Genomic DNA, 21,351 nt, shown 5'->3' on the forward strand with positions numbered 1-21,351 from the left:
TTTCACTGACACAGTTTTATAACTGTAATCATTTTTTATTTTTTTTGTAAATAGGATAAAATAACTTTTGAATACATTTTTTATTTATGAATACATATGAAACAAACACACAAACAAACAAACAAACAAACAAACAAACAAACAAAAATGTCCAAGTTTCATGTGACTTTTATATGAAATAAAAAGGTGAATTCTGTTGGTTTGTTAAAAAACAAAAATAGCCCCTGGGATATTAATGCGGTCTTAACCTTGTGACACAGGGGCAATCTGATCCTTTGCTTTCCATACATTTTATTTATTTTTTATTTTTTTATTTTTTACATTTACCATGTTTATAACCTTAAAGTGAGATACATATGATTCATGCTGCTGTCATGGGATTCATTGAAGCATGATGGGAATTTAAAATCAGTGTGGGAAACATTACACCGATTTTGGAATCATGTGCGAGGGACGACGTTCAGCATGATGGAACTGAGATTAACTACAATGACCTAACATTATCAGCCCACTATCAGCAAGCGTTTATAGAGGGCAGTTTCAGCCCATTAGCTGAACACCACTGTGAAGAAAAATGTAGAGGAAAGATAATTGCTTAGATAAGCATCAGTTAAAAATAAATAAATAAATAAATATAGAAAAAGAGAAGAAAAATGTATTGACCCGGTCCACCTTCATAACCACATCAGCATGCCAACAGCATCCTCAGCATCAATCCAACAATGCAACACTCCTTCTTCAAGGAGAAATTTGTTTTGGTCAGTATCAATGATTTAGACTTCAGGGCCAATTATTCCTTCTGGACAAGGTGTTCCCAGTCCATGGTTTAAGAAGAATGCTTGATTCAATATAAAAATATCATTAGTAAAATGGTTCCCTGTGTGTGTGTGTGTGTTTGTATATATATATATATATATATATATATATATATATATATCAGTGAATACAGACAGAATTCAGACCTCAGAATCGTACATACCAATCTCTGCAGCCATCACTGTGATGTTGTGCCAGGCTACCTCCTCTCGGTCTAGACTCTTGGTGGTTGTAATGAGTCCACTGTCAACATCGATGGTAAAAAGTGCATCACCATCTGCAATTTGCTCGATGGAATACCTAAAATTGCAATGTTGACAAGTTCTACTCAAAGATGATATTCAAAATATGTTGACAGTTATTCCAGAAGCACATATGAAGAGTATACAGTATGCTTTAATAGACATTGAAACTGAATGCTGAAATATATGATTACAAAAGCAGACTCTGAAACCTTATGACTATATTTCTTACATTTGATTACTCAGTTATTAATCTCCTGTCACCTACAACTTACGATACATTTCTGTTTAGACCTTACTTCAAGACATTTTGTTATGCTTAACCTAAACAATAAAAAGTATATATGAATGCGTTTAAGTAGCTGCAGAATAAAACTCGGATTACATTTCTCGGATACATTTTGGCTTTTGAAACGTTTTATTCATAACTTTAAGATAAGGCTTTTTCAAGATAGCGTTTTCTTGCCAGACTTTGCTGTGGGGGAAAAAAAAAATGACACTTATATAAATAGACTCTATGCTCGACTGTTTCTGCATTTGGTCTCAGTGGCCACCACAACTTCAGGTGCAATGCAGTGTATGCAAATTTTAAGAAAACTAAGCATGAAACAATATCAGTATTCATATGATTCCTCCTTTACCTCGAAAGTAGATAAATCTTCTTTAACTTATTATTAAGCTATTATAAATAAGACTAAATAAATTTTGCTATTACCACAGTTTGCTATGGGAGAACATACACTTCCTCAACTTTGAATTGCAATTCTGCATCCTCTTTTCTTTTTTTTCTTTTTTGACCTCAAAACCACATCTAACAGTATAATTCTCTTTAGAAAACTTGCCTGACTTTGCTTCTTGTGCTGTCCGGGTCTTGAGCAGTTACCATGCCAACCTCTGTCCCAGCTGGAGCATTTTCATACACATCCATGATATAGTAGTCCATTGTAAACACTGGAGCTTCATCAACATCCCCAATGATAAGCTTGAGCGTGGTGGTGTCTTTGAAAGGACCCAGGTAAGAAAAACGAGGATCCAGATGGGTGTTGACACCTTCTATATTCAAAGAGTAAGCCTTCTTCTTCTCGTAGTCCAGAGGCTATAAAGGACATCAGTAAAAAGATCAAAGGAGAAGCAGAAAAGACATTTTAGCCTGGGAAAAGACAGGGCATGGCTGAATGAGCAGACATTAGTTTGATCCCATTGGTTTTGTGGGAACATCTAGTTCAGACCTTTCTGAGCGAGATGACTCCTTCTCTCTTGTCACTGTCTGTAGAAATGGAAAACATGGCAGCTCCTTCCTCATTGGTAATTCTGTATGTCATCTCAGCATTTACGCCAAGATCTTCATCGTTCGCTTTGATTTTACCAACTGCTTTCCCTACCTGAGCAGATTCTGGCACGTACAGCTGATAGTTTTCTGAAGTGGAAGATAAAAACAAACAGAATAGATGCGATTTAAAAATCTTTTGATGCGAATATTGAAAAGTGTTGGTTGCGCTCAACTAATTTGCAGGGTTTATTTGGGATAAACCTGCACAAGCTCAATAAAACTTGTTTACTTTCACAAAATAAAGCTTAAACGATTTCAGTCATTTGGGATACATTCACAGTACATTCAAAGGGATTTAAGGATTAGATGGTTTCTGTAGAAGGGGTGTGCCTAAAATCCAGACCAAGAGAAGCAGGGACTCGTACTTTGAGGGAATCGCGGTGGATTGTCATTGACGTCGGTCAGTGAGATGTTGACTGTCGTGGATCCGGACAGACCCCCGACAGAGCCGGCCATGTCTTTGGCTTGGATGATGACAGAGTACATCTCTCTAGTTTCTCTGTCCATGTTCGGCAAAGCTGTCCTGATGACACCTGTGATCCAGAGATCAGAAAGAATAAATATAGTTCTCACTGACCTATATAACCCATATTCCATTATTGGATGTTTAAAAGTGTATTACCATTTTCTGCAAATTATGGTGTTTCAGTACAAATATTAAAACAGCCCACATTTCCATAGAAGACAAAGATTAGGGAGGTATTGAACCCTCCACATGAAGTGAAAACAAAAGTATGTAGAACTACAAAAGCCTTATAAACACAATTTATTAAAAGTAAAAGTTAGCCTTGGTGAGAATATAAGACTTAAAGACAAAATTTAAAACAAGTCATGGTAACAATTAGTATAGGGACCGATTCTCACTAGTTGGTTATTAGCATGCCTATTTTTAACATATTCTTCATGGTCATATTCTACATCCTTGATCCTGCCCAATGACTAAACCTAGCAACTACCTTACAAACTATTAATAAGCAGCAAAATAGGAGTTTATTGAGGCAAAAATCACAGTTAACGGTTTGTTAATAGCAAGAATTGGACCTTAAAATAAAGTGACCAAAGTTATAACTACCACAAATGGTATTGCATGTAACACATATTCAAAGCGCTTTCGTTTATTGAGCTATAAGTTGTCTTTAAAGAAATTAACATGTATTTTTGTCAAAATATTTTATGGAAATCCTCCTAAAATGGATGAACATCTCTTGAAAGTTACTGTATAATTCATATAAAGCAAATTCTTGATATACTTTTGTCCATGGAAAATTAATGACTAGAGTTATGATGCTCCTACAAAGGAAAAGGCACCATAAAAGCAAAATAAAAGCAGTCTACAGAACTCATGGACAATATTTTAAGTCTTATGAAGCCATATTGCAGTATATCTCTGTCTGAGGTCCAGACTCATATGAAGTCATTATTTCACAGAAAATCTTGCTTGATAGCCATTGTCAGCATTTAGTTTCACTTTATGCAAAAGAAAAGCATCTCATTTTGTTTTCCATAGAAGATAGAAAGTTAAATGGGTTTTCAAAAGACAAGACTGAGGGTAAATAATGAATTTTCAAGAGAACCATTGCTTGAAATCAAACCGCTAGCCATTTGATGGCATTTCCAGCAATAACAGCCACCCTTCACAGGAAAGGTGCGTGTCCTGAATATCATGTGTACACTGCAGATCTATGACCCTTAGTTACTGAGGAGGTGAGCTCATAGCGAGTGGTTATCCTCTGCTTTGCCCCAGTTCTGACCTGGTAAAGGTTCTTTTCGAGCTTGACAACACACCAGCAGGTGAGGGCTGACCTGTCACCTCTATGTACTGTTCTTATGTGCTTTAAGCCCGTAGCATGAACCCTCCTTTCCAGATGTGCACACACACTCTTGCACAAAGCTTGCTGGTGATCATCTCCTGCATACTCCACAACTCTTAACCAAAGGCTGCCATCTGCTCCAAACATTCCCTCAGGAGATAGAGGATAAGACAGGGATGAAGGAAAGGCTGGAAGGCAGAACAGCTTGCATTTGCCATGTGAACTTGTATTTGTGCCCCTTTACGCCATGAGATCCCATGGTAATGTGTCTGAGAAATGAGCACCAACTGACATGATATACCAAGGCTCCAATGCACCAACATGGGATGTTTAAAAACACTGGAAATCAATAGCATCATTTCATAAAAGCATAAGCTCTTTCAGTGCATAGCACTAGAAACATTTTATTTACTTCTTAGTGAATATATAGAGGATACTTCTTGTCAGTTTAATCAAAAAAATATATGAAATGCCTTGATGTTTACACACTCAAGGTAATCAGTCATCTAGAAATCAAAGAAAAGTGTTCATTATCAAGCCAAGCTATTAACATGGGACATATCCCATTCTTTTATTGATGTTTTTAAATGATGTAACCTGATGATCTGATGATATATAACTGTGGTTCATTTCATATGGTGTTTTTTTTTTTGTCTGGTGAAAACCTGTATACATAAATGTAATATTATAGGAAGGAAGGAAGATGAGTAGAAAACAGTAAATGTCTGCATCTCTGTAACTATACATGTTTCATGTTTTAATCTGTCATATAACTAGATAAAAATGCTATAAAATATATGGGCAGTATAAATATTTCTGTCTGATTGTCTTAAATATAAATACACACACAGTACCTACAAGGAGCACAGAGGACCTGTAAAGGAATGACTAGCAGTGAATTTCAATTTCATGTCATATGTGAAAGTGTGAGATGGACAGTTGAAATATTCTAACATGCAATGTTTTCTTTTTAAATGGACACGACCAATGGGAGTGAGAAAAAAATATGCTAACAGATACCTCAATCCGCCAGAACAAATAAACACATGCCAGTGTTTCGGCCCCAGAGAATGTCATAGAGATTGCACCCAGCCTATTGAGAGCAGACAACACCTGCCAGGACAGGGGATTTCAGCAGACAACACAACGAAAAAAGCAAAATGTTCATGTTAAACAGGCTCTTAGTATTCAGCTAGTAGCCACACAGCAAAGACAGAAAGTAAATAAAGCAAACAGGACCAGACACTGATGCAGAACTTGGTAAGCCCTGTTCTTTGTACTGAGAGTTTGATTTCCTATGGAACAACAGACAGTCAACCTTATAGTGAAAGTGCAAAACATCACGCCGGTTAAGCATCACCCACCGGTAAATGGGGCGAACTAACTACTACACAAAGGTGCAGTTGAGGTAATTCTCAGATAAGAGGATTAGACACAATGATGCAAGTTATTGTGCTTTACACAAAGGTGGATGGGTGAGAATAGCTTGGGTATTTGTAATTGTAGGAAGAAAAACAATTATTCCAATATTAAACCACATTATACTACAAATATCGTATTCTACAAATTACTAGATTAGACTAAAATAAAAAGAACAATCTCTAATCATTTTACACTAAAAATAAATATAAAAATACATTTTAACACAAAAAAATAAATTTAAAAGTGCTCCAGTAACTATAATAGTATTGATGCAGGTATTCTTTGCTGATGCTTCAATCGGATTATCAAAAAAGAAAAATATCTATGGATAAACTCAAAATGTGAAAACAGCTTTTTACAGCTGTGATGCTCAAAGCAGAAGATACAAACCTCCGTCAATTCTTTATCTCTCTCCAACAGCAAAAGAGGCTCTCTAGACCTGGAGTATTGGATTATTTGAGAGTGATTCAAACATGCACACTCACTACTCTCAGTGCTAAGGGTATAAGCACTTCTGGACAAAATGAGCAAGCAACACCGATATGCAAGATTGCAACATTAAACCAGCGCCCTATGATAATAACCCCTGATGTGAACATTATAATACAGTATAGCTTCTTAATCCCATCAAAACCTTCATGATAGCCACAAACAGGGGATTAGAGATGAGAAAAGAGTTGAAAGAGTGACCATGGAAGGTTTACAGTAAATCCAATCTTATAGTTTTAGCCCCAAAGACACCAATAAAAGACAAACCGCCATCAGAGATCTGCTGCTTCAGTGGAGGATGGCAACAATCCCATGGGTCCCAGTGGGAGGGAGACTGAATAAGCAATTACACATAATAAATAAATGCACAGTGCAGTACCCAAGAAGCAATTCTGTGTAAATTGGCGCAGTTTCATGGCGGATATCTGAGGGATAGAAGTATGTATTGGTACTAAGCTGAGTCTCTTGGGTCAGCAGCTCATGCTGTTGCTGACAGGGCGTTTCGCCTAAAAAACAACGCACACACTAACAGCTGGAACAGATGCTATTCACCATTTTACCTCGTACACTGCTGATGTAGATGTTTGTGCATCTACACACACCAGCCTGGCACACTCAAACACATATAAGCCAAGCAAATTCATCCTGCACCAAATAGGCTCTATCATGGGATAAACACTCTGCAGGTTGGCGCTTTCAAACTGGGACAAACACCCCCCAGGCACATTCAACTTGACATAAACAAACACCACCACTGTGGAAATTGAACCAAATGGCTACTAAGAACAGAATAAAAAAACGAGGGAGGAAGGAAGACATTAAATTAGGATAGACAAGGTAAGGGAGCAGTACATCACAGCAAGTAGGCCACAGTTCGGGCGTTTTCAAGCCTACACAGAACAGTGTAGTCCGGGTCTAAGGTGCCGCACTCTCAAAGTTTCAATCATGTGTTGGTATTATGAAAATGATTTGTTTATCCACCCTGGCTTTTTGCGAGTAATTGAGTGTACCATGTAAGTCTCCAAAGAAAACCATCCATATTCATTGCCCTCAATGCAGGTTTATTGATTTATTTCTGAGATACAATTGAGAATGATATTTTCCACATTTCCTGCATGATTTATTGGAATTTCAATGTAGATGCCCGAGTCTGAGTTCCGTTTGAAAGAGCATACATATTCATTTAATGTTTAACTGAAGTCCCTGTGACAAAAGACACATTTTGGTACTGGTCGGGAGGGGTTTTTCCACTCAACATCACTTCAAAGGTGGAAACAACATGTATGAAAGGCCCTCAACAATGTGAGAATGCATCAATTATTCTCCACATAGGGTAGAGCAATAAATCGGGAGTTCCTTTGTGAGCCTGAAAGCTGTTTTACAGAGAAAATGTATCTGTGCTTCCTACAGCCTATTATTGTGGAATGACTCACCCGCTGGTGACTTCGCAACAAGCTCACAGGAACAATCAGAAAATATTCAAGTGTAGCCTTCTACAGTCGAAGGCATCTCAAAATGTCCATAAAACTGGTTATTTGTAGAAAGCGAGGTCTTTGCGTACCAGTTTTGGGGTCGACAGCGAAGAAAGGCTGCCCTTGGAGAATGCTGTAGACGATCTTGGCGCTGTTTCCGTAGGTGGGATCATCGGCATCTGTGGCAGTGATCTGGAATACCGACGTTCCTGCATGGACATAAAACATATCCAAGTTAAACTGCTCAAATTATTCACATGCTCAGATTTGCATTCATCCTCATTAATGCATGCCACAAGCATGCTTCGACAGAGGCAGTTCTCATATGCTGCTTGCTAATTCAAGTGATTCATCGCATGCCTCCTTGACCTGTACTGAGTTGAATTCACCTGTCATGAGCCTCTCTCCTTCAAGCCTTAAAGCATCTAATGCTATTACGAAGTGTGTGGGGCTTGGATGGTGGCGATAAGGCTGCCCTAACTTGAGACACATTCGCAGTTTAAGAACACAAACGCAATAGATTGAAGGCACCAGGCTCTAGAATAGCCTCTTTTGAAAGGCCAGAGGCCGTCAACCAGCTTATAAGGCTCTATCTGTATTTCTAGTGATTAATTCATCACAGCTTGATAAAGTGGAGTCAGAGAGCTCGCCAGCTCACTGCTGGTATTTGTTCTGTACCCAAAGCAGAATGTCTTATTCAGAAGGGCACAAATAATGATTTGAGGATAACAAATTCCAACACACACTAGGCAAAAAAAAAAAAAAAAAAAAAAAAAAAGATAAAAAAGAGAAGCTGATTATTTAACATAAAACAAAGCAATACTTCTAATGAATATATATATATATATATATATATATATATATATATATGAATATAATGCAAAGGCATGCCTGTGAAGCGAATATAATTAAAGTGTAATATTTATGATTGAAAATGTCCACAGTGTGGTTTGAAGCTTAATAATCTGCTTTTATTTATAATTTATCTGATATATCAAGTAAAATTTATATTCTAGATCATACTGTACATATTTTCTTATTTTTGAAAAAAGACCTTGCTTTCTTAAGCTCCACTCAGCCAGTTTGTCTTTTTTAATGCACTTCAAGCATCTCTTCCCTCAACATGAAGGGCTATTTGATTCTCGTAGTAGTTTAGCAGCGCTCCCCTTGGTAAGTGTGCATGTGAAGTCTTTGCGCACTTTTTGAAATCAACACTGTGGTAAGTTTTCACGCTAGTGCTCTGCATTCTTTCTAAAATCCTATATGGTGAGGGCTTAGTGCGGTTGCTTCATGCCCTTTCTTGAGTTTGTAAAAGCCCCGTTCATCTTGAGCGCAACTCCACCTATGTATCCTTGGATACCTATCTAAACATGGTGTTACTTGGGATCTGTTGAGACCGTCCTTCAGCAGGCTTATGCAAGAGCAAGCGGTAGCCCCTGTGTGTCAAACAAGACTTAGTATAAAATGCTAGGCTCTTTGCCGTACCCCTTTAAAGGAATCTTTCTAGATTCCAAGCCTTGAGCTCTACCCTGGGTCGAGGCCTTTACAGGTAAGTTGGGTATGTAGCCTAGGCCTTTGGCCATAAGAGATAATGTCCCTTACAGGATGCAGTTCCAAGTTCCCTTGAAAGGAAAATAACCATGGTTCCCTGAGTAGGAAAACAGACACTGCTTCCTCTAGTTTCCTGCCATGCTTCGGACACAAGCTTCAGACGAAGAAGTAAATGACGTGTCCTCCCAGCGCTTAATTATCAATAGTCACACTGGTAGTGATTTCAGGGGCTGTCGCGGCCAACTTGTTGGTGCTTTTTCAATGTATGCTTCAGACACGGGCCACAACGAGGCGTTCCCCATAGTGAACCCTAGAGGACGCAGTGTCTCATTCCCTACTCTGGTTACTTCCCTACGTAACAAAAATAAAATTTGTTACCGACAAAAATGTCTGAACAAAGTATAAAATAAATAATTAACATTATTAACATGGATTTTATTATTCAACAGTAGGCAACATTTGAAGAGGATCAAAAAAGTTAATCAGAGTTGCCTAAGACAAGAATGCATTTAGGTTTTAGGTTTTAGAACAACTCTGATTAAAGGTTTTGATCTACTTCAGATGTTGATTAGTTTATAAATTAAACCAACAATATTTGCAATATGTAAACTATAACACATCTGAATACTGTACAGTTAATTTTGTCAAAAGGTACAGATACATGTGCAGATAATTGTCTTCTATTGGTGTTACATTTTGAAAGTCTAAACTAGTTTTAAAGACTCAAAATGTTTTTTAAAGTCTCATTGAGAGCATGAGAGCAAATAAAAGCAGTGAAGGAGAGTGATTCAAGGCCAAAAGTGAGAAATAAACCCTGCCCTTACCCTAACTGTGCCCAGAGGGGAACATTGTGCTGACAGGTTGTGAGGAATGATAATTTCACAGCTATTTGGCTTGAGTCCAGCCAATTGATTTGGATAGGAAGGAAGAACTCTGCGGACAATTAGCACTTTCCTGACGGTCCATTTACCACAGGGTTGATGTGCACTGCCATCGATGCAGACTGCAAGCTCTGCATGTGGATTACTTGTGTATTAGGGTGGATAGCACAGATCTATAAAACACTGACATATTAAATTGAGATACAGGTGTAAAAAGAGGTAAACACAGCTGTTTTTTGTTTATCGAATGCTGCATTCCTTTGGAAGCACTTCAAAATATCACCACCCCATATGAGAGGTTTTTGTGTGAGATATTGGTTCATTTTTGACAGAACTCCTGATATCACTTTTTCTACAACAGACAATATCCTCTTGAGAGGCTTTATATAAGAAACAATAGCTTTAATAAATCCTGCTATAAATCCACCACAACCAACCAGCAGCTTGAGATGAGCTCGAGTCCAAGCCAGAAAGGCTCAGATATGCAATGGGACTCTGCGGTCTGAAACTGATGACCCAGCTAATAAAACCTATGCTTTACTGACAAAATGTTCCTCTGTTCCCCAAGCACAGCCCCAGACACCCCCTCAGAGACCGGAGGTCCTGACTCTTGGCTCACCGATGTCTGCCATCTCAGGCACGGAGGCTGAAAAGGGGCCATCTGGGAATTTAGGGGCGTTGTCGTTCACATCCTGGACCTTGATGATGAATTCGGACTCAGGTTCCACAGCTCTGTTGGTGAAACGGTCGACAGCCCGAGCGTGGAGGACATAATGGCTCTTCTTTTCTCTGTCCAGGCTTTTCTTTGCATGAATATCTCCCGTTAACTCATTGATTGTGAATATGGTACCGGCACCTTCTCCAGAGAGTAGATATTGAACAGAGCCATCACCTTTGTCTGAGTTTGAGTGTAACTGAAAGTGACAAAGAAAAGAAAAGAAGTTTTATTTTTGCCGCACTGCTATATAGCTTTAAACCAAATGCAAATGTTCTATGGTGTTAAAACCCTATAATTATTTATTCTGACACATTTTGCTATTCCGAAATGCATATTATTTGCACATAATTTTAGAGAGAGAGACAGTGAGATTCAAACCCTTGAAACCACATTGAAAATCTAGCTAGAGAATTGTGCAAAATTCTGAATTGAAAAACAGTCTTCCATTTAACTGTTTTGTAAGAATTGAACTGTAATTACGAGAATAAACTAAACAAACTATATATAACTAAATGCATATTTTACATTTCATTCATTCATCCAACCATTCTGAACAATGTTTAAATTGAACTTTGCTTCTAGTTAAAACTCACAGTTTTTCTTTTAATTCCAATTCATTGGAATTAATTGCTTACATTCAGAACTGCAATGTCCTCTCTAAATAACTAATTTCAAATTCTCTTCACATTTAGGAACTTAACCTTGAATTTTAAAAGCATTCTCAATTCAATTCTGTATAGGTATACTTTATTGTCCCCGGGGGAAATTTGTCTTAGGCTCAGAAATACAACCACAACATGACATAAAACATAGTAAGAAAAAAAAGGTCACAGTAACACATACCATACAATATAACAATTTAGTGATACTGAAACTGTGACTTTGTACAAAAAGACAGATGTTCTTGCTTCCACTGAAGCACAAGTTGCTCTTTGAATTCTCAAATCATGCTGGGGATCATCAAGTTTGACTAACTTTGATAGATGTTATTTTATTTTATTTTTTATGGTGATATTCAAATTTCCAATAAAACAAATAATAAACATTTTCCCTAATGCTTTCAGACTTTTGGTCCCTAATTATAAATACAGTAACTTCATAGCATAGTTTTAAATGCCAGGCTTTGCATTTGTAAAACCTCTAACTATAAGGAAACAAGACATGAAATGACATAGACCTAGATCTAGAAATAAATTAGCAAAGTCAGAAAGCACAAAAAAATGAAAACACTCCTGTCATAAAATTTATGGGAGATTTTGTATAGTTCAAGCTTAAATGTGTGATTTTTTTTTTTTTTTTTAATGACAAATCTATCATGATAATGACTGTGGCATGCACCAGCTCCTGTCAAAGAATGCTCTTGATTTATAATTAGCTTGCTCTTTAAATAGAACTCACATAACATGTACCAAACAAGCACAAGGATATCCCATGTGCTCTGAGGAAATACTTTTTAGAGGAAACGACTGTCGTTCACCCACAATTTCCACTTACTAAAAGAGGCCTAAATATATACTCGTGATATTACTCCTTCTCCATTGGAATGTAAATATAACTCTTTCATGACAATTTTTTAAACTCATGGGTAAAAAGAGCATGGCAGACATGGAAGAAATTATACACTACACTTTGACATTATGAGGCAAAAGCCTTTGGCTCCCAACCAGAACCAAATTGAGTTTCATGTGAAATACACATGCATCACAAGGGTGAAAGGATACCTCCTAATAAACATGGCTTAATCCCAGCACATTCATATTAGTTATGCAATAAGAGATTCTGTAAAAGAATATTAGTTTTGGTGCCTCAAGGTAAGAATTTTCTGTGATGCCAAATATAAATATCCAAACAAGTATTTCGAATTTGCATAAGCAAATATGCAGTCTACAGCTATTATGCTGATCCTTCAAAGAACCCTTTTTACTTATTTATTTATTTATGCACTAGCAAAATAAGTTACAGCCCTTGGTCTGTTTACTTTTCCATATGTTCTTATTCTATCTTAACATATCAATAATCCCAAGCATGAGTACAATATTAGAATTTCTTTTCTCGCCAATAAAATCATGTGGTGCAAACATGCAGAAAAAAATTAAAAGATAATAGAGAGAATCCCCTGCACCTTAGATTTTAAAATGGCATGTGGAGCACCTCCCCCAAAATTATTCACACATAAACCAAGATGGCTGTAAAGATGCTACAAGGCCTTCACAACTAAAATGCACACTTTACTGTCTAGTTTCCGGTCGTATTGTGAATTGGTGCATGTTGTTAAGAAAAAAAGAAAAGAAAAAAAGCTTGCTGTTGTAGTCAGAAAATACTTTTTAATTTTAATTTTATTTACTAATGAATTAATGAATTCATTAATTATGTATTTAAATAATTATTCTGTACACTATATATATGCACAGGGATATTTGTAACAATAGCCAACAATATATCGTATGGGTAAAATTATAGATTTTTATTTTATGGCAAAAAATATTAGTATATGAAGAAATGATCATGTTGCATAAATATATTTTGTAAATTTCCTACCATAAATATATCAAAACATAATTTTTGATTAGTAATATGCATTGCTAATAACTCTCTCTTTCTCTCTCTCTCTCTCTCTCTCTCTCTCTCTCTCTCTCTCTATATATATATATATATATATATATATATATTTTTTTTTTTTTTTGCACCCTCAGATTCCAGATTTTCAAATAGTCCAAATAATGATTAACTTTTACCCATTGGTTACATCACATGCCATTTTAGAGACATTAAAAAACCAAGAGACATTTGAAACCAAAAATAAAAACATTTCCCAAAAATTTCAAACAAGATCTTTCCTTTTCTTTAGCATGGACACATTTGTAGTATGTAATTGACCCATATGTTTACAGAGGTGCATCATGAAGGACAGCTTCTGTTCTGTCATCTTTCAGTGTGTCAAATCTGCTGACACATACTTCATTAGTAACACGAAAGCTATGCTCATGCAATTACAGCGACACAAACCACAGAACAATATGCATACAAAACAGCATAAAGCTTCGGTGAGAGGAAGCTGGATGTGACCATCACCTGAAACTGAGAAACACAGTTATTTTCAGGCCACTTATCCAACAATAAATGCTGCCATTTCAGTTGCTAATGATCACTAATGTGGCCTTAAAAAAAGGCAATCAGTCTGATCCCCCAAAAGAAAAAAAAAGAAAAAAGGAATTGGCAGAACACAGCCCCTGGTGTAAATAAAAAAGGAGAAAAAAACAACAACATTACTTGGCATGTTGCTTGGTTGCTATTCAAGCAGCTTTCTTTTTCCCACTGTGTTCCCATAATTCTTGGCAGCCAGTGTAATCCCACCGAAGTGAGCAATTAGTCAGAATGACGTTCACCTTCCAAACCTTTCCCCCCTGGCTAACAGGGACATTCACCTTCACAGATATATATGGCAGGCGGGCCTGAAACAACACTATTTCTGGTGCTGGTGCCCACAAAACTTTCAGTATAAGCCTGGTTACAGCTGCAATGCAGCATGGCACATACAGTATTAAACCATACCAAAAATATGCTCTTATCCACACAGCTAAGCCAGAAACCCAAACCAGCCACTATTTAAGGATGCTCATACCCACCTCTTTCATTCTGCTCTGCATCCTCATGTTCACCTGAAGCATCCAGCATTATGAAAGATCGAAGAAACCTCCTACATTGTACTTTAGAAAAGAGTGACCCCTTTTTTTGAACTTGCCTTAGGTATTTATGGAAGCACCATTCTGTAGGTTCAGGTTTCCCTAATAGATGGATTAAATATTTGTATCATGCATTTATCTATTCCTAAACACTTAAACCGAGGATAAATAAAGTAAATATTTGTTAGGAAATGCCCTGATGTTGTGAGGGGAAAATTGTGAAGATCATATAATACAACTAAACTGGCTCTATATACTATTTGCCTAGACCTAGTCTTATTGTTAACGATTAGTTAATGTAAAAAAAAAAAAAAAAAGAAAAAAAAAGATAACTTGGTTTTGTATTCTAAACAATTTTTTATTATTATTATTATTATTATTATTATTATTATTATTATTATTATTATTATTATTATTATTTATATTATTATTATAAAGGACAATACATTAGTTTGAAAACAAAATTAATGTTATTAAAAAGAGGAATACAAATATATATTATTATATCTTATAGGTGAAATTCCTAAGAAAAATATGAAATGAAATATTTAAAATAGGGCATTGTGGTAAAACAAAGAAAAGAAAAAAAAATCAATGGGCATGTTTAGAATGCTCACTGGGATTAAAAAGGATTTTAAGATTCAACATCCTGTGTGAAAAAAGTCACATAAAACATCAAGAAAGGAGGGGAGGCAGATGAGTGGGAGATAGAATGCATTGACTCGTCCAGTATGACGCTGTTCCCCTGCACAACATTACCACACAAATGAAAGGCTTTGAGAAACCTGCCAGACAGATATAGACTCAAATCTGAAAGCAGCCAGCCTAGAAAATACAAATGCATCAAATGCGATTAATAGGATTATGAATGAAAGCAAACACTTGAGCACAATGGAAAGTCATTAACCATTCGAAACAAACTGGGTGTGTTGCACATCTTGCATGCTAAGCAGTCTGATCCGGCTCGGAATACATCCTCCAATTAAATTATAATGGTGACCACTGAGTGTTTGCACACCTTGTCAAACACATCCATACACCCACACTCGTCTACGATTCATTCAGAGCTCCAAGACATTTTATTATGGTGCAAAAGTGATGCATTTAGATCCATTAGAGCACCTATTATGGGTCAAAAGCCTTTTAATGTATGCATGCTTTGAGGTAACGCTACTGAATCTTGCAGCATGAACATTTCAGTGCTTTAACATGGGGAAATCAAATCTGACTATTCTTATTGATTGATGGAATATTGCAGTGTTCATTATACTGTACATTATTAATCCATGCACATCATTATTTTCATAAAATGCATGTGCCCTCATAAACTTTAACCAAAATAAACTCCCCTCCCTGTTCCCATTTTTTAAAATCTTACCAGAACTTAAACTACCAGAATAAAAATATATTTTGTATATTAACATTACTAATAAACATTTATATATTTTATTTATGAACCGATGTTCAGCTGTTCCGGATAAACAGTCATCAGAGCTGGTTAACACTGGTCACAGATGCAGGGATGCACCTCTAATTTTAACAAACTGATTGATCACTAAAACACTCACAGATCATGTTTTAACTTCATTATATTGACAGTCACATCCAGTCATATCTCGATGGAGGCACTTCCTCCTCTCATGTGACTTTCCCCATTCATTCTCAATTACCCCCCACCAAACTCACGGCAGGGGTCTGTTAAAATTAAATGGGCTGAGAGGAGGCGAGAGTGATGCCAACTCTTGCTGTAACTTTTCCTACGGTGTCACTGTTGAACAGTTTTACTTTATAAAAACGAATGATTATATATATGCTTTTATGTCATATTTTGCAATATTTGCATGTTCTTCTAATCCTGTTTTTTTTTTTTTTTTTTTGAGGAGGCCCTTGCCCCTGGTCACAATAGGGAAGAAAAGGCGTTCAGAACTTCCATTTCACGCTAACTTTAAAGTCCACCCAAAAATGAAAACTGTCATTATTTACTCAGTCTCATGTTGTTCTGAACCTGCATGACTTACTTTCTTCTTTGGGAAAAACAAAAAAAAAGATACATCGAAGAATGCTGGTACCCAAACAGTCAACAGAAACCAAAATTTGTTACCAGAATTCTTAAATAAGTACTTTTATGTTCCACAGATGAAGGTAATCATACAAGACTTGAGAGAGTGAGTACATGACAGAACATTCATTTTTGGGTGGACTGTGCATTTAACAGTACATGTTAATGTGTGAACATATAAATGAGACTTTGAAGAAACAATGCCCTATATTGTCAAAACAAGGCCCTAATTAGAGGCGTCTTGCTTCGACTGACCTCATTCTAACAGTCTTTTTAATATTCATAGGAATGTCTGCATCAAGAATGCACTAAAATAACATATACACTGAAAACATCTCTCTCTCTGCAGACATGACCATAATGCAGGGTTTGCGGTTACTGCTGCCGCAGACCTGAGTGCACAGGTTGCCTTGTGCAGGGGCTTGATGAACTGCCCACGCTACAAGAAGGAAAGGACTGATTAAATCAGGGCTCAGCCTTCGCCGCTAACCGCAAATTAAAGACGGCGTGCTGATAGAAAGGTCAATTTTACACTGCACCAAGAGCCCTTCACGTCAGAATAAGGAAGCATGCATGGGCAGCACTGAGTTTGGTAATTTGCCATTAGTGAGAAGGAGGTGAGCGGTTTAATGTAATCCTCCATCTTAAAAGCTGCAGTGACAGATATTCATCAGCCGGACAGACTCCAGTAGAACTGCAGCGAACTGATCTCTATCTGTCTTCCTCTACTCCAAAGTCTACATTACTGTAGATCCTCTCTAGTTATCACACACTCGCACTAATGTGTGCTACCAGTCTGCTGGTAAAGAGATTAACAGAGAAAGAGACCTTCCAGAGCTCCAGCAGCTTGCTAGCTTTCTATTACAAATTTCAAAGCTTAAGCTGTTGTTTCTGGATGTGTATGTGTATGTGTGTGTGTATGTGCTTTTCCACATGAAACGGGAGCATATTTACCACTGCAATAATCTACAGTATGAAGAACAAATTGTATCTGCTAGGCAAAAATAAAATAAACAAATATTTGCTGTATTTTTTATTTTTTTTTTCAATATGAAGGAGCGCTCAAGTAAGTGCTGGCAACACTTTTTATAATTATTCATTTGATTGAAGTGAATTGAAGTGTGAATAAATCAAAGAGCAGCTGAATTGAACCTCATGAGACTGTTGTGTCTCTCGCTCAGCCAGAAACTTCGTCTGCTATTGTTTAGATTGTGTTACCGTTGGATGCCACGGATGTATCACTTCTTTGACAAGAATCATACAATGAGCATAATGTTACTTGACAAAAGGGGAAAATAATTTAATACATTTTTGCAAATCATTATACAGTGTTTTGCTGAAGAGTTCAGTGTTGAAAGATGCATTTCAGTACTTGGTTAGTTAGCTTTAGTTAGCTTTTCAATTATGTTTTGGCTTAAAATGTAAAAACATATTTTATATTTAACGCCCTTTTTGAGCCCCCTTGATTGAAAATTTGGACTGCTGCAGTTAGACAGATGTCACTTTGCATGTTATCAACTCCATGGTTATTTTCACAGACTACGATCATATGCCACTTTAGTAGGATTTTTTTTTTTTTTTTTAATAAAATTATTAAATGCACTGTAAAAATACTGATTGAATTGTAAAAAGACAAAAACTATGATAATAACAAAAACCAAGCCAACTTATTTTATTGTTAATTAATTAATACATACATTAAATCATTAGGGAACCTTAAAAATCACACATTTTTTATGTGCTTTTTGTATTTTACCATAAATTCTTCTAAAACGAGATGACCAAACAGCAACAAATATTGTTATTTTTAATGCTCTGCAGGTGTTGAATTGTTTTTCAGCCAACACATTTCAGGATAATTTCTTTCTAACTAAATATCCTCTCTGTGTGCTCCATGTCTAACCCACAAAACTTTGTCCCAATGAAATTTCCCATCTGCTTTTATAAAGTGACATAGTTTATGTTCTTATCACTAAATATTTGAGGACAGGCAGGGTTTTAGTAGAACAGGTCTGTCTGGGCCCCAAACCTCTTTTTGTCTGACCACTGAAGTGGAGAGAGGAAAAGTTGGTGGTCTGGTGGGACCAGGCAGGAGAAGGTGTTAAAAAAGAGAAAAGAAAACGAGTGGAGAGGAGTGTGGGAGGCCATTGAGAGCCTCAACCCATTTCTGTCACTGCAGTTTAAGAAGGCCTGAGAGAAAATATTCAGTTCTCTCAAATCTTTTACAGACAGGTCACACCACAGCAGCACAAATTTAAGTGGCACCCATGTGAGCAGAACAAGGGCACTGTTTGGCTTCATATTTTGCAGTTTAATACAGGTAAGAATGTTGTCACACTGAGTTTCTTTTCTTTTCAATGTTAGTCAAAAGTCTCCCTGACAGGATCTAACCAGTTCCACTCTTTTCCAAAATGAGCTCCATGGAATTCAATCCCCTGACTTTTAAAGACAAAATTTAAAAAACCTACATATAGTGTGACTAATATAGTCCAATACCTGATCTAATGACTTCTATGAGTCAATTTTTCCACTGAGAATAAAAAGTGTGTAAGCACACCTGGCGTAGCTCCAGTTCTTCTCAGTGGATCAAAATCATGTGGCTCGACCAGTGTAGTCCAATTACACAACAAAATATTTGGTCCTTCTCAGTGATTCAGTGATTCCATTAGACCAATTACAGAAATACTGGCTCATATGAATCAGTTCATTTATGTGAATCAAAATCATGCAGTGTGGCTGGGGTGGTCAGACTTCCCAAAGACTGACTCATATGAGTCTGTTCTTGTCAGTGAATCAAAACCAATACAGCACAACCCATGTAGTGCAATTAAAGAACAAATTATTCTAATGAATCAGTTCTTCTCTGTGAATCAAAACCATACAGCTCAACCAGTAGTCCAATTACAGAACGAATGACTGAATGAAGAAAAAAGAAAAATAAAAAGTGATACAGCTCAACCAGCATAATCCCATTACATGACAAAAACCTATAAACCAAACTATTGGATACTGTAGTGAATCAAAACTGTATAATGGAACCAGTATTCAAGTCAGACAAAGAATGACTCTTATGAGTTAAAATAATAGCTAAGGCCAATTACTGAACTGTATTAATATTATCACTAAATCAATGTACTTTTAATAGTTGTAAATTTACCTTTTATTGACATTACAATTGGGAAATACAATTTCTTTTTATCTCTTAAAAGTACTAAAATAATCAAAAATGGAACTGTTATACAACTGGAATCATTTCTCATGCCCAGCACACATGAACACATATGTATTTATACTCAAGTGGGCAGATCTGAAGCAAACCTGACCAATGGTACTGAGGAAAAATAGCACACACACACTTGGCTTAGTTCCTGAGAGGAGGTGTAGACAATTGATGGCTGCTCAGCCATTTCTTCATAAACTCTGCTATCTTCATGTTAACCTTCACCTCACTGGGCCAAAGTCAAAAGCTGTCAGTGTCACCATGTATTATTCCAACCCATGAAACACTGCGGTTTCATTTGAGCCGACAGAGCTAGCCAGTCTTCACAGAACCGAATGGGCAAAAAAATGTTTGTACCGCTGTTGAATTTTATAATCCGCAGAGGGGTCCCAAAATATAAGGTACTCCATATGATCATCATACGAATGTGTTACCTTGTGTATGAAGACAATGAAAGAAACAGAAACAAAAAAGGGCCTCTGGATCTTTGTGTTTGTCTGCAGTTGACAGTCAAAACAATTAGACTCTTTTTAGCAGGATGGATGTAACGGGTCAGCCTTTAATTTGCAAGCCAAATCAATTTTCTGACAAAAACATGCTGTTCTGAGAAACAAGGATATTGTTCCTGATTAGTCACCTGCACTATTTACTCGCTTCCAAGAAAATATGACTACAAGAACACAGTGACATTGCACATTTTAATCTGAATCCAAAAACATGACGCAAGGCCATTGTCTCTGGTTAAAACAGCACTCTTTGGAGAAACCATTCGTTCAACAAACCATAAAAAACACAACAGCTCAGTTTGTTTCAGATAATCAGATGATTCTTACAACTGCACACAGATAAAAAAAAAAAAAAAATAGGGCTCTTACCTTCCCCACATACTGGGCATCCGGCCCAATGTGCTCTTCCAAAACGAAGAACTGATTCCAGATCCAGCCTCGCTTGGGCCGGTGATGAGAGTCCTTGTCACCGTCAGGCAGTTTGGTCTGGTTGTGGGTGAACGTGGGGCTGGGCGGTGAAGGGGTCCCATAGCTCCTCTGGAGCACACACAGGCACAGCAGCAGAGGGGACAGACAGGCAGGGCTGCTGGCTGCTCTCATGTTAAAGAGTAGGAACGTTTGGACTCCCGCTCTCGCTCACCCAGAGGTCTCTCTCTTGCGGTGGGCGGCTCTAGATGCCGATCGGACCAGTTCGCAGGGCTTGGCTGATGGCCATGGTTTAAATCCTGTTGTCGCTGAGACCCGTCGGGCGACACTCACATCGTGGGCCAAGAGTGAGACGTGTTGATTTGTTGGGGAGCCGGCTTCCACTGGAGACTCACTGGAGGCGATGGCAGATATCCACAAAACATCTGTGTGAAGGAAAGAGGACAAACTGTACTTTCATGCAGGCGAAATGAAACGCAGCCAACGATTACATTTTAATTCCACTGAAAAGTTGGGATTAGCTGTTGCCAGTGAAGATCTAAGATATGAAAATTGGCCTAAAAGCCTATCGCGATCTTGCTGTTTTCCGTTCAGTGAAACATCTAATACATTTTTGATGGAACAGCTGTTCTAGTATAATAGCAGGGATCATGTCTGCTGGTGCAAGGGATGTGTAATGAGAGCTCCAGCATGGTCTCTATTCAATTGACTTAACGGCATTCCGG

At 37.2% G+C, this 21,351-nt stretch overlaps 1 protein-coding gene across 1 annotated transcript in view; it reads right to left on the bottom strand.

The window, feature by feature from the left end:
• Positions 1-21,103, bottom strand: part of LOC113069339 (cadherin-18-like) — a 33,394-nt gene extending 12,291 nt beyond the window's left edge. Inside the window, exons 1-7 of the mRNA XM_026242346.1 lie at positions 20,570-21,103; positions 10,634-10,928; positions 7,672-7,791; positions 2,754-2,921; positions 2,288-2,475; positions 1,901-2,154; positions 980-1,116 (exon numbers count right to left, since the gene is read on the bottom strand). Of these exons, the coding sequence (XP_026098131.1) occupies positions 980-1,116; positions 1,901-2,154; positions 2,288-2,475; positions 2,754-2,921; positions 7,672-7,791; positions 10,634-10,928; positions 20,570-20,800 (1,393 nt within the window). The 5' untranslated portion in view covers positions 20,801-21,103. The remainder of the gene's footprint in view (positions 1-979; positions 1,117-1,900; positions 2,155-2,287; positions 2,476-2,753; positions 2,922-7,671; positions 7,792-10,633; positions 10,929-20,569) is intronic.
• Positions 21,104-21,351: the final 248 nt, after the last annotated feature.

The sequence above is a fragment of the Carassius auratus genome, unplaced genomic scaffold (genome assembly GCF_003368295.1).
Source record: "Carassius auratus strain Wakin unplaced genomic scaffold, ASM336829v1 scaf_tig00001520, whole genome shotgun sequence".
In the NCBI taxonomy this organism is placed as follows: Eukaryota; Metazoa; Chordata; class Actinopteri; order Cypriniformes; family Cyprinidae; genus Carassius; species Carassius auratus.